This window comes from Tamandua tetradactyla, chromosome 20 (assembly GCF_023851605.1).
Source record: "Tamandua tetradactyla isolate mTamTet1 chromosome 20, mTamTet1.pri, whole genome shotgun sequence".
In the NCBI taxonomy this organism is placed as follows: Eukaryota; Metazoa; Chordata; class Mammalia; order Pilosa; family Myrmecophagidae; genus Tamandua; species Tamandua tetradactyla.
Window position 1 is genome coordinate 17,761,915 of NC_135346.1, and position 26,447 is coordinate 17,788,361.

Genomic DNA, 26,447 nt, shown 5'->3' on the forward strand with positions numbered 1-26,447 from the left:
TCAATTTAGATCTCTGATTTGTTATATACAAAAATAATTTCCAGATGCATAGATACATTAAATATAAAAAAAATCTAGAGGAAAACAGAAGTGAACATTCAGCAGAATTTGGATGGGATAGGACTTTATAATCTCTAATGGGAAAGGAAAAGTCACAATAAGGAAATAAATCATGGTTTGATTTATTGAATATTTTTAAAAGGCAAAATTGAAAGTTTAACAGCAAAAAGGAAAATATTTTTGCAACCAATATTATCAAAGGTTGATGAACCAAATATATAAAGAATTCTTATAAAACCTCAGCAGATAAGTGGACAAAAGGAGGAAATACAGCTAAACATAAGGGAAAACGTTAAACCTCACCAGTAAAAATACATGGATGGATGTTAACATAATCAAATACCATCTCCTTTTGCCTATTATTAAATTAACCAACCCTCAACTTTCCACCACCATTTTTTAAATCTACACCTACTATGGATGGGGTGAAATGAGAATTATCATACATTTATAATAAGGCACAGACCTTTAAGAAAGCAATGTGAGATTATGTATTGCGACCTGAAAATATTCATATTAAAAATGATAATGCCAAAAAAATCAAGAAAATTCTGAAAAACAGGAATAACTGAGAAGGTTTAGAACTACCTGATTTTAAAACATAAAGCCACAGTAATTAAAGCAGTGTGGTACCTGCAAATAAACAGACATATAGATAAATGAAACAGAAAATAAAATAAATAAATAAGCCTAAATGCATGAAGGAACTTAGCGTATGTTAATAGAAAATCTTAAATCTGTAAGGAAAATATGGATTGTTGAATAAAACGTGTTGGCCAATTGGGTAATCAAGTGGAAAGTAAAATAAAATATGGCTCTCTATCTCACTCCCTATACCAAAATAAATTCCAGATGATCAAAGTTATATATATAAAGAAATGAAACCAATAAAAGTATAGAAGGCAACCTGCAAGAATGTATTTTATAATCTAGAGAGCCTTCATAAACTACGAAGAAGCCCAGAAGCCATAGAAGGGCTCAATAAATAAAGCTACATAAAATTAAAAATTTTACATGGCAAAATATATCACAAATATAGCTCATAAAACAAGTGATAAACTGAGAAAAACTACTGGAAAGAATATATACCAAAAGGATTAATTTCCACAAAATAAGACAAAATTTATAACCAAAAAGAAAAGTGGGAAAGGGCATGAACAGGAAGTTCAGTGAAAAGAAAATACAAATGGACTTAAGTAGTTTATTTGGAAAGATGCTCAAACTATCATAATGAAAGAAATACAAATTAAACTAAGAGATATTAGTTTTCACCCCTCAGACTGGCAAAAAGCATAAAGCTTGAAAATATCAGGTACTTTCATCCATTTTTTTATCAGAGAATAAAATCTAATAACCACTACAAAAAGTAATTTGTTAATATTTATCCAAATTAAAAATGTACATAACAAAAACATTTTTAAAAAGCATACACTTTCTGACTCAGCATTTCCATTTTTAGGAATTTATCCTACAAATATATGGTATGTTGGGCCACGGTGGCTCAGCAGGCAAGGACGCTTGCCTGCCATACCAGAGGACCCGGGTTCGATTCCCGGTGCCTGCCCATGTAAAAAAAAAAATCAAATATATGGTATGTTAACATATGAAAGAGGATATTCACTGTAGCACTGTTTGTAATAACAAAAGACTGGGATATATATTACAAATAATAAATACATGCAACTAATTCATACATTTTAGAACATCCATACAACAGAATACTATTGCTTTAAAAAAATGAGGCAATTTTCTTTTGGTATTACATAATAATTTCTAATATATATTAAATAAATAAAGTAAAACATCTCAAACTGTTTTAGGAGCTAGTACATGTGTATGTATATTTTAAATACATATAAACACATACGCTAATATAAGCATAAATTTTTCCCTGAAAGGATGTACCAGGGCTAGTAATAGTTACTGCCTCCAAGGAGTACAACGGGATGGCTGAGGAACAGGAATGGGAAAGAGAGTTATTTTTCACTATATGTCCTTTTATAGCTTTTAAATTTTATACCATATTCAAATATACTTATTCAAAAATGATTAATTAAAAAATGAAGTCAGTTCTTTAAGGACAATTTTTTTTATTTCATATACTTTGAATTATAATTCTACTTCTGGGTCTCTTTCCAAAGGAAATAAGCTCAAATGCATAAAAAGCCTTACACTCAAAGGTGTTCATAGAAAGAGTATTTATAAAAGCAGATGTCTTTAAGACAAACTAGAGCAATGGTAGAGGAAATAAAACAAATAAGTAACTATTAAAACAATTCTGTAAAATATATACTTAAATATAGCAATATATATAAAATATATGTTTATTTATAATCATATATTTTTAAAATTTTTTTTAAAGCCTGAGCAAAGAAAAATAAAAGGAGTTGGAAAATATAATAGCATTTAATATGTGAGTGCTTGTTGTGCACCAGGTACTTTGACTAAGAATTGTACATGCATGTAAACATCTAATCCTAACAATAGCCCTGCTAGGTAGGTAAGTATTACTCTACCTGCATTTTACTGATGTGAATAGAGAGATTCAGAGAGATGTTAGGTGTCTGGAGTTAGACTAGAACCCAGGCAAGATGACTTCAGAGAATGGAACCAGGGTGTGCTGGTTAGAAAATATTATGTACCTCAGAAAAGCCATGTTTTAATCTTTATGCAATCTTGTGCGGGCAGTCCTTTCTTTTACTCCTGTAGGTTGGAAACATATGATTAAATTATCTCCATGGAGATGTGACACACCCATCTGTGGGTATGAACTTCTGATTCGATGGAGATGTGACTCCACCCATTCCAGGTGGGTCTTGATTAGTTTTCTTTATCATTTTAAGGAAGTTCCCTTGTATTCCTATCCTTTGAAGTGTTTTCAACAGGAAAGGATGTTGAATCTTGTTAAATGCCTTCTCTGCATCAATTGAGATGATCATGTGATTTTTCTGCTTTGATTTGTTGATATGGTGTATTACATTAGTTGATTTTCTTATGTTGAACCATCCTTGCATGCCTGGGATGAATCCTACTTGGTCATGATGTATAATTCTTTTAATGTGCTGCTGGATTCGATTTGCTAGAATTTTTGTTGAGAATTTTTGCATCTATATGCATTAGAGAGATTGGTCTGTAGTTTTCTTTTTTTGTAATATCTTTGCCTGGTTTTGGTATGAGGGTGATGTTGGCTTCATAGAATGAATTAGGTAGCTTTCCCTCCACTTCAATTTGTTTGAAGAGTTTGAGCAGGGTTGGTACTAATTCTTTCTGGAATGTTTGGTAGAATTCACATGTAAAGTCGTCTGGTCCTGGACTTTTCTTTTTGGGAAGCTTTTGAATGACTGATTCGATTTCTTTACTTGTGATTGGTTTGTTGAGGTTATCTATTTCTTCTTGAGTCAAAGTTGGTTGTTCATGCCTTTCTAGGGATTTTTCCATTTCATCTACATTGTTGTATTTATTAGCATAAAGTTGTTCATAGTATCCTGTTATTATCTCCTTTATTTCTGTGAGGTCAGTGGTTATGTCTCCTCTTCCATTTCTGATCTTATTTATTTGCGTCCTCTCTCTCCTTCTTTTTGTCAATCTTGCTAAGGGCCCATCAATCTTATTGATTTTCTCATAGAACCAACTTCTGGTCTTATTGATTTTCTCTATTGTTTCATGTTCTCAATTTCATTTATTTCTGCTCTAATCTTTGTGATTTATTTCCTTTTGCTTGCTTTGGGGTTAGTTTGCTGTTCTTTCTCCAGTTCTTCCAAGTGGACAGTTAATTCCCGAATTTTTGCCCTTTCTTATTTTTTGATATAGGCATTTAGGGCAATAAATTACCCTCTTAGCACTGCCTTTGCTGTGTCCCATAAGTTTTGATATGTTGTGTTTTCATTTTCATTTGCCTCGAGATATTTACTGGTTTCTCTTGTAATTTCATCCTTGACCCACTGGTTGTTTAAGAGTGTGTTGTTGAGCCTCCACGTATTTGTGAATTTTCTGGCACTCTGCCTATTATTGATTTCCAACTTCATTCCTTTATGATCTGAGAAAGTGTTGTGTATGATTTCAATCTTTTTAAATTTGTTGAGACTTGCTTTGTGACCCAGCATATGGTCTATCTTTGAGAATGATCCATGAGCACTTGAGAAAAAGGTGTATCCTGCTGTTGTTGGGTGTAATGTTCTATAAATGTCAAGTCTAGCTCATTTATTGTAATATACAAATTCTCTGTTTCTTTATTGATCCTCTGTCTAGATGTTCTGTCCATTGATGAGAGTGGGGGAATTGAAGTCTCCAACTATTATGGTAGATGTGTCTATTTTCTTTTTCAGTATTTGCAGTGTGTTTGCCTCATGTATTTTGGGGCATTCTGGTTCAGTGCATAAATATTTATGATTGTTATGTCTTCTTGTTGAATTGTTCCTTTTATTAGTAGATAGTATCCTTCTTTGTCTCTTTTAACTGTTTTACATTTTAAGTCTAATTTGTTGGATATTAGTATAGCTACTCCTGCTCTTTTCTGGTTGTTATTTGCATGAAATATCTTTTCCCAACCTTTCACTTTCAACCGATGTTTATCTTTGGGTCTAAGATGTGTTTCCTGTAGACAGCATGTAGAAGGATCCTGTTTTTTAATCCATTCTGCCAGTCTATGTCTTTTGATTGGGGAGTTCAGTCCATTAACATTTAGTGTTATTACTGTTTGTGTAGTACTTTCCTCTACCATTTTGCCTTTTGTATTTTATATATCATATCTAATTTTTCTTCTTTATACACTCTTCTCCACACCTCTCTCTTCTGTCTTTTCGTATCTGTCTCTAGTGCTCCCTTTAGTATTTCTTGCAGAGCTGGTCTCTTGGTCACAAATTCTCTCAGTGATTTTTTGTCTGAAAACGTTTTAATTTCTCCCTCATTTTTGAAGGACAATTTTGCTGGATATAGAATTCTTGGTTGGCAGTTTTTCTCTTTTAGTAATTTAAATATATCATCCCACTGTCTTCTCACCTCCACGGTTTCTGCTGAGAAATCTACACATAGTCTTATTGGGTTCCCCTTGTATGTGATGGATTGATTTTCTCTTGCTGCTTTCAAGATCCTTTCTTTCTCTTTGACCTCTGACATTCTGACTAGTAAGTGTCTTGGAGAACGTCTATTTGGATCTATTCTCTTTGGGGTGCGCTGCACTTCTTGGATCTGTAATTTTAGGTCTTTCATAAGAGTTGGGAAATTTTCAGTGATAATTTCTTCCATTAATTTTTCTCCTCCTTTTCCCTTCTCTTCTCCTTCTGGGACACCCACAACACGTATATTTGTGTGCTTCATATTATCATTCAATTCCCTGAGTCCCTGCTCATATTTTTCCATTCTTTTCCCTATAGTTTCTGTTTCTTTTTGGATTTCAGATGTTCCATTCTCCAGTTCACTAACTCTACCCTCTGTCTCTTGAAATCTACCATTGTAGGTTTCCATTGTTTTTTTCATCTCTTCTACTGTATCTTTCATTCCCATAAGTTCTGTGATTTGTTTTTTCAGACTTTCCATTTCTTTTTGTTTATTCCTTGCCTTCTTCATGTCCTCCCTCAATTCATTGATTTGGTTTTCGATGAGGTTTTCCATTTCTGTTCATATATTCTGAATTAGTTGTTTCAGCTCCTGTATCTCATTTGAACTATTGGTTAGTTCCTTTGACTGGGCCATATCTTCAATTTTCCTGGTGTGATTTGTTATTTTTTGCTGGCGTCTAGACATTTAATTACCATAATTAGTTTATTCTGGAGATTTCTTTCACTTCTCTTACCTAGGGTTTTCTTGCTAGATGAATTTGTTGTCTATCTGTTCTTTGACCTTCAGTTCAGCTTTTTCCAGACCTCTAGGTTAGGTTTTGTTTAACAGAGGATAATTTTTCAGTTCTTGTTTTCTTGTTTCTTGCCCTGCTTGTATGGTGCCTTTTCCCTCCCTACCCTTAGGAGGGTCTATGTAGGTATTATAGACTCCAGCTGGGTTTTCTCGGACTAAACTGACCTCCTATCAGGGGGAAGGAGTCACCTGCATCCGTTTTCCCTGAGGGTGAGACCCAGCAGGTTAAAACCTTTCCTGTGAAGTCTCTGGACTCTGTTTTTCTTATCCTGCCCAGTATGTGGTGTGTCTGCCTGCGGGTCACAACAGCAAAAGATGTTGCGGCACTTTTAACTTTGGAAGACTCTCCCTGCTGGGGGCATGGTGGAGACAGAGGAGAGGTTGTAGGCTGGTTTTAATGGCTTCAAATTGCCAAGCCCTGGGGTCTGAATTCCTTGAGAGAGGGATTCCACCTGAGTTGCGTTTCACCCCTCCCCTGGGGAAGGCTCAGGCAGGAGACAACCCTGAAAGCAGTCTGTTTCTGCATATGCCTGGGGCAGTTGCAGCCTGTGTAGTCCCACAGCTGAATCCAGAGGCAGCCAAGCCTCCATAGAAACAGCCACAAAAGCCTCCGTTTCATCCCCTTTCCTCCTTTTCAGGTAGCCCAATAGGCGACCTCCGCCTTGACCAGTTTCGCCTGAGCTGGGGACCTATTTTTAGTAGTCAGAATTTGTTTATTAATGCCACAATTGGTGTTTGGTTGGACTCAGTCCCTGCTACTGTTAGAGTCTCTTTCCTTTCCCTCCGGGAAGCCGCCTGTGGGGGAGGGGTGCCGGGCACCAGCCGCCGCGGCTTGGGAAACTGCCACGGCTTGGGGAACTCACTGTTCCAGAGACTCGCAGCCGGTCCAGCTGGTCCAGACTGGGGTACGCTGTGTGACCAGTCACTATCGTGGCTCTGGGAGCTGTTCTATACTGTTTCTGTTTATTTAGTAGTTGTTCTGGAGGACGAACTAAAACACGCACATTGCTAAGCTGCCATCTTGGCCTTGATTAGTTTTCTAGAGTCTTTATAAAAGGAAATACTTTGGAGAGAGTTCAGAGTCAAAAGAGAGAGAGCCAAAAAGAACTTCAGAGCAGAGCTGACACAGATTCTGACACTTGGAGAACAAAGACATAGACATTTGGAGATTCTTGGAGCCCAGCAGATGCTGCCATGAGATGTTAAGCAAGCCAGAACCTGGGGAAAGCCAAGGGAAGACAAGAGATAAAAGCCAGCCCTGGAGAAACAAAGTGAGGAACCCCCGCAGGAACAAAGGCTGAAAACAACGGAGCCCAGTAGCAAAGGACCAGCTGATGCCAACCATGAGACTACCCAGCTGACAGAGTTGTTCCTGACCCATTGGCCTTCCTTGAATTAAGCTATCTTTTCCTGGATGCCTTAGTTTGGACATTTTTATAGGCTTAGAACTTGCAACTTATTAAATTCCCTTTTCAAAAACCATTCCAGTTCTGGCACATTCCAGCAGCTTGTAAACTAATACACACTGATACCTTTTTCTTTCCTTCTCTACATTTTTCAGTAGTGGCAGGTTTCTTATTAAGTAAATATCTATTACTGTCACAATGAAAAGCACTATTAAAGAAAAAATATTACCTGTCTATTCTTTTCTTGTTTGGTAAAAGTTAGTAGGAAAGGTTAAATCTTTTGTCTTCTAACAGGGATTCCCTTTGAGAATGGTATCATAGGTTATAGGTACTATTTTAGTAAAGTCTTGTATGGAAATAACTTTCCCCTTTTATTTTTGAGAGCCTTCAAATATTTGGGGGTATCTACAAATAATGACTCAGGATGACACCTGGTCCTGGACAACAGCCCAAATTCCTCCTGCTCAAACATTCGTCAATCTGATGGAATAATGTTGAATATCTAAGGATGTGAATAAGTTGTTCTAACAAAAATATAATTCTCCCTCTGTTTCTCCCTATCACTGTGGCCAACCACTGCCTGCCTCCCTGCCCAGCAGTCTCCCTATGTGGTCCTAGAAGATGTGAGTCTCAGAAATTTGGGGCAGAGCCCTGAAGACATTTTTTTCTAAGCCTTGAGGACCCTAGGGCAGGCCTGTTCAGCCTGCAGTGCCCCCAGTCCCTCTGAGTTCAGACTAATCATAGTTTCACATCATTCTCCATCCACCCATGTGGATGTCTGATATTATCATCTGGATGATCCAAGGAGAGAAAAGATTGGCCTATGCCCGAATTCCTGCACATCAGGTTTTATTTTCCACAAGTGGTGAGAATGCATCTGGGAAATACTGTGGGAAAACCCAAACCATCTTTCTGATGGTGCATGTCCTCATTACCTGTATAATCTGAAACCCATATTTTTGAGAAGGGACTGCTTTATAATTTGCTAATTGTTGAACAGTCATTGAATGACTCCTGGCGGTAATTCTCAGAGAGTGGTCTGAGGCTCACTGGCATTTGTAACACTAATATTACCATTGTGTTAAGAATGTTTTGCTTTCTGGCTTACTTTCTTACTTACTTCTAATGTCTCATCCAGAGGAATACCTTTCTTCCCTTCATTCTAGGGAACGTTTGGGAAGTAGAAAAAAAAAGAGAAGATGGTATAATAGTCTAGGGAATTAAAACATATATATATATATTAGATCTGATGAGAAACAAAAATGTTGAACAGAATGCAGGAATATCTCTTATTTTATCACTTAAAAGATAACATGAAAGGAGGATAAGCATACATACACACAAAAACTAATGCTCAGCAATTGAAAGATGTGATTATTAAAAATGTATTTTGTTTTGTCCAGAACCTAAATTTTCTGTGGCACATAATCTAACTCAACTTGTCTGGATAGATCATTTAAAGAATCCAAACACAGGGAGCCAGAGTAAGACTGAGGATCTTTAATCCTCTGTAGCTTAATATAATGTCTGGATATATCCCAGAGTATATTAGGCAGATAATCAAAAAGTAATGGCAAAGTCCCTTGAGGGATGAGAGAAAAAAATACGAAACTATTAAACTTTACCACTGGGGAAATCTCTGATACTGTGTCAAACATTAGGGACACCCAAAGCAATAGGCCAACCCCTTGATCTTGAGACCTGCTCTTGTGAAGCTTGTGTATATAGTGGAGAAGCTTAGCCTACCTATAGCTATGCCTAACAGCTATTTCCAGAGGACCTCTTTTGTTGCTCAGATACGGCCTCTCTCTAAGCCCAACTCTGCAAGTGAAATCATTGTCTTCCCCCATACGTGGGACATGATGCCCAGGGATGAAAGTCTCCTTGGTAGCATGGGAGATGACTCCCAGGGATGAGCCTAGCCCTGGGACCATGGGATTAACAATGCCATCCTGACAAAAAGGGGGAAAAGAAGTATAACAAATAAGGTATCAGTGGCTGACAGAACACCTAGGGCATTATTTAAGATTCTACAAAAGTTCCATGCACTAGGGTAACTTTCCAGAAACCTACAATCTCTACATTGGACCCTGGACCAGATAAATACTGAAATGCAGAGAGGCCAGCCTTTCCAGAACATCAACAAGATCTGTCCCCCTATCCCATATCATCAACTAGCCCTTCCAACATGAAAAAGTTAGAATGGGCATAACCCAAATACTGCTAAAAAGTGGGAGAAAGATCAAAGATGATGGTGGAGTTACACAGAGAAGGTAGGCCATTATAAATGACTATGATTGCTGAATCATTATATTGATATTTCTTTTAGTCCCCGGTACCTTAGAGCAATAAGAAGTAAAAACCTAAAATTGTAGAATTGTAACCCATGCCAAACTTTTTAAAAAATTTATTTATTAATTAAAAAATAAACAAAATAAAACATACATAATCAGTATTTCACAATATCATCACTTAGTTGCATATTCATCATTTCTTAGAACATTTGCATTAATTCAGAAAAAGAAATAAAACGAACACAGGAAAGAAAAAAAAAAAAAAGATTATACCTACCATACCCCTTACCCCTCGCTTTCATTGATCACTAGCATTTCAAACTAAATTTATTTTAGCATTTGTTCCCCCTATTATTTATTTTTATCCCATATGTTCTACTCATTTGTTGACAAGGTAGATAAAAGGAGCATCAGGCACAAGGTTTTCACAATCACACAGTCACATTGTGACAGCTGCCATACCAAACTTTGATATCTGTTCTACAACTAATTGTTGCGATGTGCTTTGAAATTTATTGCTTTTTTGTATATATGTTATTTTTCATAATAAAGAAAAAAATGTCGATTGTGATGATAAATGCACAGCTAGCTATATGATGATATTGTGAACCAATGGTATGTGAATATATAATATATGTCAACAAAAAATAAATAATAAAAAATGCATTTAGGAACAATGTTATTTTAAGAGTTAAAACAGCAAGAAAATAAGCAATCAGAAGCTATATATAAGAAAGTATATAGATGTATATAAGATAGTTTTTTAAAACTCATTTTAAAACGGCTTCAATACTTTTTCTGTTTTGGAGAATGCAATGCTTTAAACACGAAAACTATAGAGAATACAAATAAAAAGATTTCTTACAAAAGGATCTGCTGGTTTTTGCTTACAAAGCTCTGTGAGTCCTTCAAGTAGAGTTGGTGTTACATATAAATTTAAATAGTCCTTCGCAGCTTGTCCAACTGGAATGGGTTCAACAATTACTGTAAAAATAAATGCATTCTCATTAAACATAAATAATGACACATAATCATTTAAAAGGGTGCCTTCAAAGATTTTTAATGGCATGAGAAATGCCAATAATAGAATGTTAAGTTTTTAAAAAAGAAAACAGAACTACATACACAGCATAATAAACACACCAACATACACATACAGAGAAATAATCCCTCTAAATAAGACTGGCAAGAAACACATTTAAATGCTAAATAGTGATCATCTATAAGATTCTGATACTACAACATTACCCTTTCCTGCATTTCCATCTTTTTGTTACAGTAAAGTATTATTTTTTTGCATGGACAATGCTATAAAAAAGAAAAATATGAATGAATATGTAAAAACTAAGAGATTAATTTATCCATTCAACAAATATTATTCAGAGCTCACTATGTGGCAGGCACTTTGCAATGTGGTATAGATAGTGTAGTGAATACATATTTCACGCTCTTATATACTAGGAAATATATATACAATATATAATGTAATATATTAAGTTTAATTCATATAATTTACATATATTTAATTTAAAATATTTAATTTATATTTATTTTAATATATAATACATACAATTTAATATATTAAATGCATACATAAGAGATTTTATATAGACATATAATCTATATCTGTCTGTATAGCACATATTAACATTTCCACTGTACTGTTGCGGTTTGGAACCAGAAAAACATGCTCTTAATACATTCCTGTGGGTGTGAACCAGTTAATGTGTGGCCCAACTCATTCACAATGGGTCTTAATCTGATTACTGGAGTCCTTTGTAAACAGAATGAAATTCAGATGGAAAAAGAGAAAGCCACAGAGAAGTGAAATCAGTGGAACCCAGAAGAAAAGGGAGAGGCTTCCACGTGCATTGCCATGTGACAGAAAAGCTAAGGACCAAAGGATCACCAACAGCCAGCCCCAGAACACCAGTTTTTGAGGAGAAATCATTGCCTGGATGATGTCTTGATTTATACTTTTCCTAGCCTCAAAATCATGAGCCAATAAACTCCCATTGTTTATGCCAACACGTTGCATGGAATTTGAGTAGTCAAGGAAATTAAAACATCCACTATTCTATAAATTATGTAAAATTTTGGGTAATTTTTGACTTTCCAGGCTTCTTTTTTTTTAATGTTTTATTGAGAAATATCCACATACATACAGTCCAACCATATTATACAATCAGTGGCTCACAACATCATCACATAGTTGTGTATTCTTCACTGATATCATTTTTAGAATATTTGCATCACTCCAGAAAAAGAAATAAAAGAAAAAACTCATACCTCCCATACCCCTTACCCCTCCCACTCACTGACACACAGTATTACAATCTACCCAATTTTATCCTTTATCTCCCCCTATTATTTATTTATTTTTATCCTTATTACTATTATTTTTTTACTCATCTGTCCATATCCTGGATAAAAGGAGCATCAGACATAAGGTTTTCACAATCATACAGTCACACTGTAAAAACTATATGGTTATACAGTCTTCTTCAAGAACGCAGTTCAACAGTTTCAAGTACTTCCCTCTAGCCAGTATAATACATCATAAACTACAAAAGTATATCTATATCATCAGTAAGAATAACCTCCAGGATAATCTCTCGACTCTGAAATCTCTCAGCCCCTGAGACTTTATTTTGTCTCATTTCTCTCTTCCCTCTTTTGGTCAAAAGGCTTTCTCATTCTCCTGTTGCCTGGTCCCAGCTCATCCCCTGGAGTCAGGGTCCCACATTGCCGGGGATATTTACACCCCTGAGAGTCATGTCTCATGTAGGATTAGCCTTCTTTTTGAATACCACATAAGTAAAACAGAATCATAATATTAAAAAGAATATATATTTTTAAAAAAGAATGTATTTTATAACTCTTAGTATTTTGAGGATTATCTATATCAATGTGTTACTTTTGATAAAGTTGAGAAAGTGAAGCTACTGGTCTCAAGTCTTCAAATCTTAATCCTCACTGGCCCCGAGGAGAAGGAGGAAGGGAGGAAAGATTTCTGTATGACTAGTTTGTGGGTAAGGTCCCAATCAGACAAGAACTCATAATGGGAGGAGAGATACCAGGAAAAGCTGGGAAAATTTTGGACAGCACTTAGATAAAAGATTCCTTTCCTGTCAGCCTCTTTTAGGGCATCCTTCATAGCACTGGTCACTACAATAATTTTTGAGTATTTAAATATTTCTATCGTATATCTCCTCTATTCTGTAAATTCCATGAAAGGTGGAATCTTGTTTCTCAGGTTCACTATTCCCAGTGCTTAGGCCTTATGTAGTATTTTTAAGATGAAAATCTGATTATGTCACTCCCCTTACTGCAGTTAAAGACAGCACTCCATAGCATGCCAACAATATTCTGTACCATGTGACCTCTACCTACCTCTCCAATCTCAATGTTTCTCCTCACCTTGACCTTCTTTCAGTTTCCAGAATGTGCCAAGTTCTTTCCTGCTCATGGATTGAGCACATGCTGTCCCTTCCGCTAGAATGTTCTTCCCTTTACTTTGGTAAATCGCTATTCATCCCTTGGCTCTCAACTAAAATGTTAGTTCCTCAGACAACACTTTTCTATTATACTCTCCCATGATACCCTCTAACTGCCCTGCATAGGATTGACCATGGTCACTAATTATGCAATTATTGGTAAATGGCCGTTTTTGGAATACTAGACTATAAGCTCTATGGAGGCAAGAACTTCATCTACTTTCATTTTTCTTATTTGTTTTTTTTCCACTGGTGACAATTTATTATAGTCTCTTGGTAGTACACAGGCCGATATTAATTAAACTAGCACTATGTCCATTAGAAGTGGACAATGATTATGTAGCCATGCTGGTAACAGTGTGCATTTAATTATAATGTTTTAGTTTCTTGATCTTCTGCTTGTGCCACTCAGTTTCTTTCTGCAGAGGCTCAAGAATGAACAATCTCATCTTCATGGCGTTTCCTCAAGGCGGCCAGCTGTTGCCTAATCTACTCTCAGAAGTATTGCTGTTTTTCTGTTACGTCTCTTTCCAAAGGCCCCATCAGCCTCCCAAATGACACTTATACCTTTGGACTAGTGCCAGCTGAAGCCTCAACTTTCCAAGACCCTTACAACCCACAAGCCAAGTGGCACCCAAGATCAAAACAGCTATTGCTGCTAGTGCCGTACGTCTCCCATCACTGGCACATCTACTTTCATAAACAGTTTATTGAGGTATGATTTCCATAACATAAAATTCACCCATAGAAGTATATAATTCAATAATTTTTAGGAAATTCACAGTTGTGTAACCAACATTATAATCCAATTTTAGAATACTTTCATCACTCAAAAAAAGTTCCCTTATGCCCATCTGTAATTAATCCCCATTCTCACCCCCAACCTTAGGCAACTCCTGAACTTCTTTCTGTCTATAAATTTGCCTTTTGGGGACATTTCATATAAATGAATGATACAATATGCAGTCTTTTATGCTTGGCTTCTCTAACTTAGCATATTTTGAGGTTCACCCATGTTGTAGCATGTATCAGTAGTTTTGTTCCTTTTTAATGGTGACTAGTATTCCTTTGTACGGCTATACTAAATTTTGTTTATATTTACCAGTTAATGGACATTTGGATTGTTTCCAGCTTTGGGTTATATTGAATAGTGCGGCTATGAACATCTGCATGCAAGTCTTTGTGTAGACATGTTTTCATTTTTCTTGAGTAGGTAGATTTTTAGAAATGGAATTGCTAGTAGGGTTATATGGTAAGTTTTTTGTGATGGTTAGGCTCATGTGTCAACTTTGCCAGGTAATAGGGCCCAAATGTCTGGTCAAGCAAGCACTGGCCTAATTGTTACTGTGAGGGCATTTTGTGGATTTAAATCATCAGTAAGTTGATTACATCTTTGGTTGATTATATCTACAATCAACAGGGGAGATTGCTTTCAGCAATGAGAGACATTTCATCCAATCAGTTGAAAGTTTTAAAAAGAGAAGTGATGATTATAGCAGGCAGAAGAGAGAATTTTCATCTCTACTTCAGCCAGTGAGCTCTCCTGGTGAATTCATCAAAAACCTTCAATAGAGGGTGTGTCATGGTTGCTTAGCAGACAGAGTTCTATCTGCCATGCTGGAGACCTGGGTTCAATTCCTGGTGCCTTTCCATGAAAAACAAGTAAATAAAAAAAAATAAAAACCTTCGTTAGAGTTCCCAGCTTGCAGTCTTCCCTACAGAACTTGGATTCGTACATCCCCATGGTTGCATGAGACGATTTTATTAGGCAGTTCATCCTCTTTTTGCCCTCCCCTGAGCAACCATCAAATCTATGGTTTGTATCTATGGATTTATCTATTCTGGATATTTCATACAAACGGAATCAAACAAGATGGAATCTTTTGTTTCTGGCTTCTTTTACTTAGTATGTTTTAGAGGTTCATAAACATTGTAGCATGCATCAGTATTTTTCTCTTTTATGACTGAATAATGTCCCATTGTACTGATATAGTACAATGTGTTTATCCCCCTTTTGGCTATTGTGAATAGCACTGCTATGAATATGTGTGTATGTGTGCTTGTTTGAGTACCTGCTTTCAATTCTTCTGAGTGCAGACCTACGAGTAGAACTGCAGGGATATACAGTAATTCTCTTTAACTGTTTGAGGAACTGCCAAACTGTTTTCTGTGGTAGTTGAACTATTTTACATTCATATAAAAAATGCATAAAATAATTCCAATTTTTCCACATCATCTCCAACTCTTATTTTCCAGTTTTTATTTTTACTACAGCAAGTGTAAAGTGGTATCTCATTGAGGGTTTGATCTGCATTTCCCTAACAAACTAAGGATCTTCTTTGGAAAAATGTCTATTTAAGTTCTTCAACCATTTTTTAATTTGAGTTGTTTGTCTTATAAGAATTCTTTACATACTCCGGATACTAGAACCTTATCAGATATATGATTTGCACATATTTTCTCCTGTTCCATAGGTTGTACTTTTATCTTTTTAATAATATCTTTTGATGCACTAAAGGTTTTAATTTCATCCAGATTAAGAAATTTTCTTTGTATTGTTAGTTTGTTTATCATAAAAATTTACTAAATGTTTTTATGCCTCTGTTGAAATGACTATACAGTTTTTATCTGTTAATGTAATTATATGTATATGCTAAATTTTTAAAATCTTAAAAATATATATATAACAAAAAAGGTTTTAATTTTGATGAAGTCATCTTTTATATATGGATATCCAGTTTTCCCAGAACCATTGACCATTTGTTGAAGAAACTATTGTTTTTTCATTCAATGAATTTGATACTCTTGTCAAAAAAAATCAAGGGGCCAGTGGTCAAAGTATTACACCCATCAACAGCTTCAAACAAAAAAAATCAATTGGCCATTGTATTAGTTTGCTAAAGCTGCTGGAATGCAATATACAAGAAGTGGAACAGCTTTTATAAAGGGAATTTATTATGTTACAAGCTTACAGTTCTAAGGCCAGAAAAATGTTCAAACTAAGGCATCCAGGAAAAGATAGCTTGACTCAAGAAAGGCTGATGTCTGTCACATGGGAAGGCATGTGGCTGGTATCTGCATCCATTGCTTTCAGCTTCTGATGCCAGTGATTTCCTCTCCAAGCATCTGTGGCCATTCACTTAGCTCCTCTGGGACACAACTCTGGGTTCTGGCTTGCTTAGCATCTCATAGAAAGGCACATGGTGATGTCTGCTGGGCTCTGGCCATATCTAGGCATCTACTCTCTCTGTCAGCACTCCAAGCATCTCCAAACAGTTGTGTCTTTGTCAACTCTGAAGCAACTGTTCTCCAACTTCTGCATCTGAGGTTTCTCCAAAATGTTTTACCTTTTAAATAACTCAGGTAGACTAATCAAGATCCACCTTAAATGAGTGGAGTCATATCTCCATCTAAACAAAATGCCATATCCACAACTGGGTGTGTCACATCTCCATGGACGTTTTCTAACCAAAAGGTCACATCCAAAACAGGGTGTGTCACATCCCCTTGGAAAACAATCCAATTTTTTCCTACCAATGTTTCTACCCTAAACAATAGGTCTGGCCCCACAAGATTGGATCAAGATTAAAACATGGCTTTTCTGGGCCATATAATAGTTTCAAACTGGCACAGCCACAGATGTGAGGATTTGTCAACTCTTAATGCTATTCCATTGGTCTATATGTCTGTCCTTGTGCCAGAACCATGCTGTGTTTTGAGTACTTGCAACTTTATAATAAGTTTTCAAATTGGAAATGTGAGTCCTCCAACCTCATTCATCTTTTTCAAGATTGTTTGGGCTATTGGGTGGTCTTTGCATTTCCTCATGAATTTGAGGAATAGTTTTTCCACTTCTACAACAGGCTGCTGGGATTTTGACTGGGATTACGTTGGATTTGTAGATTGCTTTGGGTAGTTATCAACAACTTAAAAATATTAAGTCTTCCAATGCATTTATTAATGTATTCTTTAATTTCTTTTAGCAATGTTTTGTAGTTTTCTGTATACAAGCCTTTCACCTCTTTGCTTAAATATGTTCCTAAGTAATTAGTTCCCCTGGATGTTAAAAGGAAATGTTTCTTAACTACACTTTCAGATTGTTCACTGCTGTTATGCAGACAACCTGAAACTTTGCTGAATTCACTTATTAACTCTAGCAGTTTTGTGGATTCTTTGGTATTTTCTATATATAGGTGTCTCGGTTTGCTAAAGCTGCCAGAATTAAATATATCAGAAATGTATTGGCTTTTACAGTATAATTCATCAGTTAACACATTTACAGTTCTAAGGCTATTAAAATGACCCATTTAAGGCATCAGCAGGATGATACCTTCTCTGAAGAAAGGCCAATGGCATCTGGGGTCTCTCTGTCACATGGCCAGCATCAGCTGACCCTTCTTTCCCAGGTTCTACTGTCATATGGGCAGGCACATAGCCAGAGTCTGCTGGTCCTTCTTTTCCAGAATCAGCTTCTGGTTTCATTGTCTTTTTCTCTCAGCTCCTCTTAGTCCTTTCTTAGTATCTCTGGGGTATGTCTTTCTCTAAGCTCTCCCTGCCTTTTATCTTGTCTTAAAGGGCTCCTGTAAAGGATTAAGACCCCCGGTGCCAGTCTGAAAGTATTACATACCCCAGAAAAGCTATGTTTTAACCTTGAGTCAATCTTGTCAGGGCAACCACTTCTTTTAATCCTGATTCAATACTGTAGGTTAAAAACTTTCGATTAGATTCTCTCCACAGAGATGCGACACACGCAATTGTGGGTTTGATCTTTGGATTAGATGGAAATATGACTCCATTCATTCCAGGTAGGTTTCGATTATTTTACTGGAATCCTTTAAAAGAGGAAACGTTTTGGAGAGAGTCAGAAATGACAGTGCAGACAGAAACTTCAGAGCAGAGATGACAGGCAGAGAACAGAGACACAGATGTTTGGAGATGCTTGGAACCCAGCAGATGTTGCCATGAGACGTTAAGCAAGCCAGAACCTGGAGAAAACCAAAGGAAGCCAAGACGTGAAAGCCAGCCCCAGAGAAGTAAAGTGAGGAATCCCCACAGACACAGAGGCTGAAAACAGAGCCCAGGAGCAAGGAATCAGAAGATGCCAGCCATGTGACTTCCCAGCTGACAGAGCTGTTCCAAACAGTATCAGCCTTTCTTGAGTGAAGAAAACCTCTCCTAAGTGCCTTAATTTGGATGTTTTCACTTCCTTAGAACTGTAAACTTGTAACTTATCAAATTCTCCTTTTGTAAAAGCTGTTCCAGTTTTGGTATACCAAATTCCAGCAGCTAGCAAACTAATACACCCACCCTGGAATGGGCTGCATTATGTCTCAAATGAAATAACTTAACCAAAAATTCCCACCCACGATAGGTCTGCACCCACAAGAATGGGTTAAAAGGGCATGGTCTTTTCTGGGTACATAACATCCCCAAACCAGCACACTCTACCCTCTGGACCCCCCAAAGACATGTTCTTTACATATGCAAAATACAGTCATCCTACCGCAATATCATAAAAGCTTTAAATCATTTCAATAACAATATTAAGTATAAAGTTTCATCAAAATCAATTACAGGCATGGTCTATCCTAAGGCAGAATTCTCCAGCTGTGGACCTGTAAAACTAAGAATAAGTTACCTGCTTCCAATATAAAATGGATGGATAAAGATCCATCCATTGGATGGATAAGAATAAAAATTCCTATTTCAATAGGGAGAAAATGGAAGGAAAACAGAGGTCACCAGACACAAACAGTTATAAAAATCTGCGGGGCATACTTCATTAGATTTCAAGGTCTGAGAGTCATCTATAGAATGACATTTTATCCTTGGGTTTGAGAAAGGCAATCCCACCCTCTCCAAGGGCTTACACAGTGGTCCTGCTCTCTCCAAACACTGGGGTGAGAGTGCCAACATCTCCAAACATAGGGGCAATCACTGCTGTCCATTCCACCCTCTTCAAGAATCTAGGTGGCAGCTGGACTCTTTGTGATTTCTAGGGAACAGGCTCACTCCTCTCCAAACATGAGATTGTGGTCAGGCTGTCCCCAATCCCTGGGGAATGTATTTCACCCACTCTGAGCCCTGGGGTGGCAGAATTTTTCCCAAACAATGGGTTGGCCAAGCTCCACTCAATTCCCCAGGTATCTCAGAGCCCTGGGATGGTAGCACTGTTCCTGAACAATGGGTAGAAAGGTCTGTCCTCTGCAAACTCACCCTCTCCACATGCATAAGTGGGTCCACTCTCTTCGCCTGAGCTTTCTTGATTGAAGACCTCAGCTTCCATGGTTCTGGATTTTTTTCCTCTAATCTGTCCCTTTTCTGTCCCTTTTAATCCAGGCTGGCAGTGGTTCTGTTTACACAGATTCCACAACAAAACTGTCAGTTTGGAATGTAGTACACAGGGGTCCTGTCAGACAATAGGACTTTCCACAAATCCTTTATGGATAACTCCATCTCCAATCCTGGCATGTCTTGAAATGGCTGACTGGTTCCATGTTTGTCTAAATGTTTGTCATAGCACATGGAGTACTATGTCTGGGGACTCATTTACCCAAAGCTCAGAATTTTCCAAATTATCCATATCTGGCTTCTTTGTACCCAAGAGTTCAGTTCTCAGCCTATCCCTTTCCTCTCACATTTTACTATAAGCTGCAAGGAGAAGCCAGGCTGCATTTTCCACATTTAGCATGAAAATTTCCTCAGCTAGATATTTGTTCTAGTTTGCTAGCTGCTGGAATGCAATATACCAAAAACAGAATGGCTTTCAAAAAGGGGAGTTTAATAAGTTGTTAGTTTACAGTTCTAAGGTCAATAAAATGTCCCAATTAAAGCAAGTTTATAGAAATGTCCAATCAAAGGCATCCAGAGAAAGATACCTTGGTTAAAGAAGGCCGATGAAGTTGAGGATTTCTCTCTCAAGTGAGAAGGCAAATGGCAAACAGTGTCAGAGTTTCTTGCTCATCTGGAAAGGCATGTGGCGAACACAGCGTCATCTGCTAGTTTTCTCTCTTGGCTTTCTGTTCCATGAAGCTCCCTGGGAGGGGTTTTCCTTCTTTATCTCCAAAGGTCACTGGCTGATAGATTCTGCTTCTTGTGGCTGTCGTTCTGCTCTGCTCTCTCTCTGAATCCTCCATTCTCCAAAATGTTTCCTCTCTTATAGAACTTCAGAAACTAACCAAGACCCACCCAAATGGGTGGAGATGCACCTCTACCTAATCCAGTTTGACAACCACCTTGATTAAATCACATCTCCAGGGAGATGATCTAATTACAGTTTCAAACATACAATGTTGAATAGGGATTAGAAGAAATGGCTGCCTTTACAAAATGGGATTAGGATTAAAACATGGCTTTTCTAGGGTACATACATCATTTCAAACCAGCACAATATCCAACCAAGGTCATACCTTTCAAATTCTCCCTTCTGTGTGACATCAGGACTCAATTTTGCCAAATTTTCTGCCACTTTAAAACAAGGGTCATGGGTGGGCCACAGTGGCTTAGCGGCAGAGTTCTCGCCTGCCATGCTGGAGCCCCAACCCGGGTGTGTTACCCAGTGCCTGCCCATGCAAAAAAAAAAAAAAAAAAACAAGGGTCACCTTTCTTTCAGTTGGCAGTGACACATTCATCATTTGTCTAAGGCGCCTGATCAGAAGTATCTTGACATCCATATTTCTACCAACAGTCTCCCCAAAGCAATCTAGGCCTTTTCTATCAAGCTCCTCATGATTCTTCCTGAATCTTTACCTTATTTAATTATGAAGCCATCCCAGCATTCTTGGAAGCTGCGAACTGCAACTCCCCATTTCTCAGCACCAAAATTTGTTTTGGTTTGCTAAAGCTGCCGGAATGCAATATACTGGAACTGTATTGGCTTTTACAATGGGAATTTATTAGCTTACAAATTTACAGTTCTAAGGCCATGAAAATGCATCAATTAAGGCATCAGCAGGATGATACCTTCCCTGAAGAAAGGTCAATGGCATCTGGGGTTCATCTGCCACATGGAAAGGTACATAGCTGGCATCTGATGATCCTTCTCTCCCAGGTTTCTCGGTCACATGGGAAGACACATGGCCAGAGTCTGCTGGCCCTTCTACCCCAGGCTTAGCTTCTGGTTTCAGTGGCTTTATCTCTCAGCTCCTTTCTGAGCATCTCCAGGGTGTTTCTTTCTCTAAGAAGATCTCTCTAAAAGGTCTCTGCCATTATCCTCTCATAAAAGGCTCTGAACAATTTGAAAAGAAATAAAGGAATAAGATCCACCTTGAATGGGCTGGGTCATGTCTCAACTGAAATAACCTAACCAAAAGTTACCACCCAGAAAAGTTTTGCACCCACAAGAATAGACTAAAAGACTGTGGTCTTTTCTGGGGTACATAACAGCTACAAATCAGCACAATAGGATAATTTCATCTATGAATAAAGGTAGTTTTACTTCTTCCTTTCCAATTTGAATGTCTTTCTATTTATTTTTCTTACCTAATTGCTCTGGCTAGCTCTTTTGGAACAGTGGGAATAGTAGTGATAAAAATGGGCATCCTTGCCCTTTTCCTGATTTAAGGCGGAAAGCTTTCAGTTTTTCATCATTGAATATGATGTCAGCTGTGACGGTTTTTTTTCTTTACACTTCTATTGTAGCAACATATATAAAACATAACATTTTCCATTTTAACTACTTTCAAGTATACAATTCAGATGTTATCCTAAAATTACCAAACTTCCATTCCTTTTTATGGCTGAATAATATGCTACTGTATTGATACACCACATTGTGTTTATCCATTCATCCAATGATAAACACATGGGCTGCTTCCGAGTTTTGGCTATTATGAATAATGTCACTAAAAACACTGGTATTCAGGTATCTAGGCCTTTGTTTGCAATTCTTTTTGGGTATATACTTAGAGGTTAGATTGCCAAGTTATATGTAATTCTATATTTACCTTTCTTAGGAACTGTCAAACTTTTTCACTGCAGCATTGTACATTCCCTACCAACAAAATACTAAGGTTCCTATTTCGCTCATCCTCACCAACACTTTTTCAGTTTTTCAAATAGCCGTTCTTAGTGAGTGTGAAGTGGTATCTCACTGAACTTTTGATTTGCATTTCCCTAATGGCTACAATGTTGAACATCTTTTCACATGTTTATTTGCCAACTGTCTACCTTCTTTGAAGAAATGCCCATTTTTAAATTGGGTTGTCTTTTGTAGTTGAGTTGAAGGAGCTTTGTATACATGTGGGATACTAGATCCTTACCAGATATATGATTTGCAGATATTTCCCCCCATTCTGTATGTTGTTTTTCATTTTCTTGATAATGTCCTCTGATGCACAAAGTTTCAATTTTGATGAAATCCAATTTATCTGTTCTTTTGTTGTTCATGCTTTTGGTGTAAGGTCTAAGGATTCATTTCCTAATACAAGATCTTGAAGATATTTCCTATGTTTTCTTCTAGGGGTTTTATAGTTTTGGTTCTTCTATTTGATGCTTTGAGCCATTATAATTTTTGTATCCATGACTTCATTCATTTGCACATGGATATCCAGGTTTTTACCCATTTACCATTTGTTGAAGAGACAATTCTTTCCCCATTGAGTGGACTTGGTATCCTTATTAAAATCAGTTGGGCAGGGGGTGCTAGGGTAGTTCAGTGGTAGAATTTTTGCCTGCCATGCAGGAGACCTGGGTTCAATTCCAAGCCCATGCACATTCCCCCTGCCAAAAAACAAACAAACAAGCAAACCAACAAACAAAAAAAAGTGCAAACAAAAATTCAACAAATGATGCTGCAATAATGGGGTACTCACATGGAAAAAGAATGAAATGTAAACCCTCCCTCCAGCCATATAGCATACAAAAAAAAAGATCAATTGGGCATAGAACTAAGAGTTTATTTTTGAACTGTCAATTCTATTTCATTGGTCTGTATGTCGGAACCATATTGTTTTGATTACTGAAGCTTTGTAGTAAGTCTTGAAATTGGGAAGTGAAAGCTCTTCAACTCTACCCTTCTTCTTCAAGACTGTTTTAGCTATTTGCAAGTCTTTGCATTTCCATATGAATTTGAGGATCAGCATTTCCATTTCTGCAAAAAGGGATGTTAGAATTTTTATTGGGAGTTTTAGGACACTTTGGATAGTACTGGCATCTTAGTAATATTTTAGCCTTCCACTCCATGAATATGGAATACCTTTCCATTTATCTAGGTGTTCTTTAATTTCTTTCAGCAATGACTTGTAGTTTTTTCAATATAAGTCCATTACATCATCAGCTAACTTTACTCTTATTTTATTCCTTTAGTTGCTACTTTAAATGGAATTTAAAAAAAATTTTCTTTTCAAATTGTTCAGGGCTGGTATATACAATCATCACTGATTTTTGTGTGCTGATTTTGTCTTTGCCACTTTGCTGAATTCATTTATTAACTCTAGAAACTTTCTTGTAAATTCTTTGAGATTTTCTCTATATAAGATCATGTCATCCAGAAATAGGGATAGTTTTCCTTCTCCTTTTCCACTTTGGGTGTATTTAATTTTTTTTCCTTGCCTAATTACACTGGCTAGAACTTCCAGTGCAGTGCTGAATAGCAGGAGTGAAAGTAGTTATCTGTGTCCTGCTCCTGATCTTAGGGGGAAGCTTGCAGACTTGTACCACTGAGGATGATGTTAGCTGTGGGTTTCTCATATATGTATGTCCTTTTTATCATGTTGAGGAAATTTCCTTTTATTCCCATTTTTCTAGAGTGTTTTTACCAAGAAAGGATGCTGGATTTCATCAATTGCTCTTCTGCATCAACTGAGATGATCATGAGTTTTTTCCTCCTACTTTCCATTAGTGTGGTGCATTACATTAATTGATTTTCTTTGGTTGGACCACCCTTGCCTTCTTGGGATAAACCCCACTTGGCCATGGAGTATAATATTTTTTAATGTGCTATTTGGGGAAGTTCTCCTCTATCCCTAGTTTTCTATGTATTTTTCTCATAAAAGTGCCCTGGATTTGTCAAATGCTTTTTTTCTCTACCAACTGTTATGATCATGTGGGGTTTTTTTCCTTCATTCTATTAATGTGGCATATTAATTACAATGTTTAATTTCTTATGTTGAACCAACTTTGCATTCCTGGGATAAAACCTTTTTGGTCATTATATTAATTTATAAGCTGCATGAATGCAATATACCAGAAATTGAATGGCTTTTAAGAAGGGAATTTATTAAGTTGCAAGTTCACAATTCTAAGCCTATAAAAATGTCCAAACTAAGGGAACGATACCTTAATTGAAGGAAGGCCAATGTGTCTGAAACACCTCTGTCAGCTGGAAAGTCACATGGCTGGCATCTGCTGGTCTCTTGCTCCTGGGCTCTGTTGCTTTCAGCCTCTGTTCCTGTGGAAGTTCCTCACTTTGCTTCTCTGGGTTTGGATTTCATCTCTTGGCTTCCCTTAGCTTTCCCCAGGTTCTGGCTTGTTTAACATCTCATGGGAAGTCACATGCTGTGCTAGTCTGCAACTGCCTGTATGTAATATACCAGAGGTGGAACGGCTTTTTAAAAGGGGAATTTAAAAGTTAACAAGTTTACAGTTATAAGGAAGAGAAAGTGTCCAAATTAAGGCACCAAAGAAAGGCTACCTTCACTCAAGGAAGGAGATGGGTCAGGAACACCTCTGTCAGCTGGGTAGTCACGTGGCTGGCATCTGCTGGTCCCTTGCTCCTGGAATCGTGGCTTTCAGCCTCTGTTCCTGTGGAAAAGTTTCCTAGCTTTACTTCTCCAGGGATGCCTTTCATCTCTTGGCTTCCCTTGGCTCTCTTCAGGTTCTGGCTTGCTTAACATCTCATGGTGATGTCTGCTGGGTTCCAAGCATCTCCAAACATCTGTGTCTCTGTTTTCTATGTGTCTGCATCTGTGTCAGCTCTGTTTTGAAGTTTCTGATGGCTCTGAGGCTTCTGTCGTTTCTGTCAGCTCTCTACAAAATGTTTCCTCTTTTAAAGGTTTCCAGTAAACTAATCAAGACCCAGCCTGAATGAGTGGAGCCATACCTTCATCTAATCAAAAGGCCACACCCACAATTGGGTGTGTCACATCTCTGCAGAGACAATCCAATCATAAGTTTCCAACCTACAGTGCTGAATCAGGATTAAAAGAAATAGCTGCCTCCACAAGATTGGATGAGAATTAAAATGGCTTTTAGGGGTACATAATACTTTCAAACTGGCACAGTCATGGTATATGATCCTTTTAATATGCTATTGCTACATTTATTTTTGCTGACTTTTGGGGGGGGGAGGGGCAGGGGTGCATGGTCCGGGAATCAAACCTGGGTCTCCCACATGGCAGGTGAGCATTCTACCACTGAACCACCCGTGCACCATCACTGACCATTTTTTATTTGCCTCCATCACCTAGGACTAAATGAATTAATAACTGTTCTCATGTTTCTTACACAGATGAACTTCTATTGTACTATAAAAAGCTTTCTGATGACATTTCTAATTTTATATCTTGCATTCTATGTTTATTTATATAGACCATTTTAAAATACCAGGATTTTAAGACCAGGGACATTGTTTATATCCATCCCTGGATTTCTGACACACAGGAGATAATTCAATGAATTTATTGCATGAAAACTTTAAATTAGCTCTCCCTATTAAAAGGAAATCAGAAGAGAGCTTCCTTTTTCAAGAATTAGAAACATGTCTTTGAATATCTTTGTTATTTGCCTTAATGGCTTATCATATGGGGTTTTTGCACTTAGTTGTTGGTCAACTGCTAAGCAAGAGGAAGCTCAAACCAGAAACTCTGACATCGTGCTCCAGAGAACAAATAGATGGAATAAAACTGACCACAACTGCTGAAGTCAGGTGATGAATTCATTAGGGGTTTATCACACTATTCTGTCTACTTTTATATATGTTTGAAATTTTATGCAACAGAAGTTAAATTTGATCATCAGTGAGACTAAAACATGTAAATGGACAAATGCTTTCATGCCCAAGTATCTATAAAACAGTAGTTTTTGTTTATTTTAGAATCAGGGATTTTTAAATCTCTAATACAGTTTTATAAAATGAATCTTAAAGGAAAATAGCAAGTGAGAAAATAACTTAAGAGAAAAATAATATGTCCCCCCCCAAAAAAATTCAAAACTGCACATTTTTTCTGTATAATAAAACTTGTCAAAAAAAGTGTCAAATTTTCTTTCAACTCTAAAACTATTATTGAATACAAACCAAAAATTCTCAGTTGATGACTGCTGCTCCTCATTATGTCTACACCTAAGATAAGGTTTACAGCTTCTATAATAGGATGGTAACAAACAATGGGCCTAAAAACTAT

General features: G+C 37.1%; 1 protein-coding gene across 4 annotated transcripts in view; it reads right to left on the reverse strand.

Annotated features, from left to right (window-relative positions):
* Nucleotides 1-26,447, reverse strand: part of NME5 (NME/NM23 family member 5) — a 32,957-nt gene that overhangs the window by 621 nt on the left and 5,889 nt on the right. For 2 of the 4 annotated variants that reach the window (XM_077138043.1, XM_077138042.1), the window contains exon 5: nt 10,476-10,594. In XM_077138043.1, the coding sequence (XP_076994158.1) occupies nt 10,476-10,594 (119 nt within the window). Of the gene's footprint in view, nt 1-648; nt 694-10,475; nt 10,595-26,447 lie in introns of all 4 variants that reach the window. The other 2 variants (XM_077138044.1, XM_077138045.1) reach the window with 2 other exon arrangements.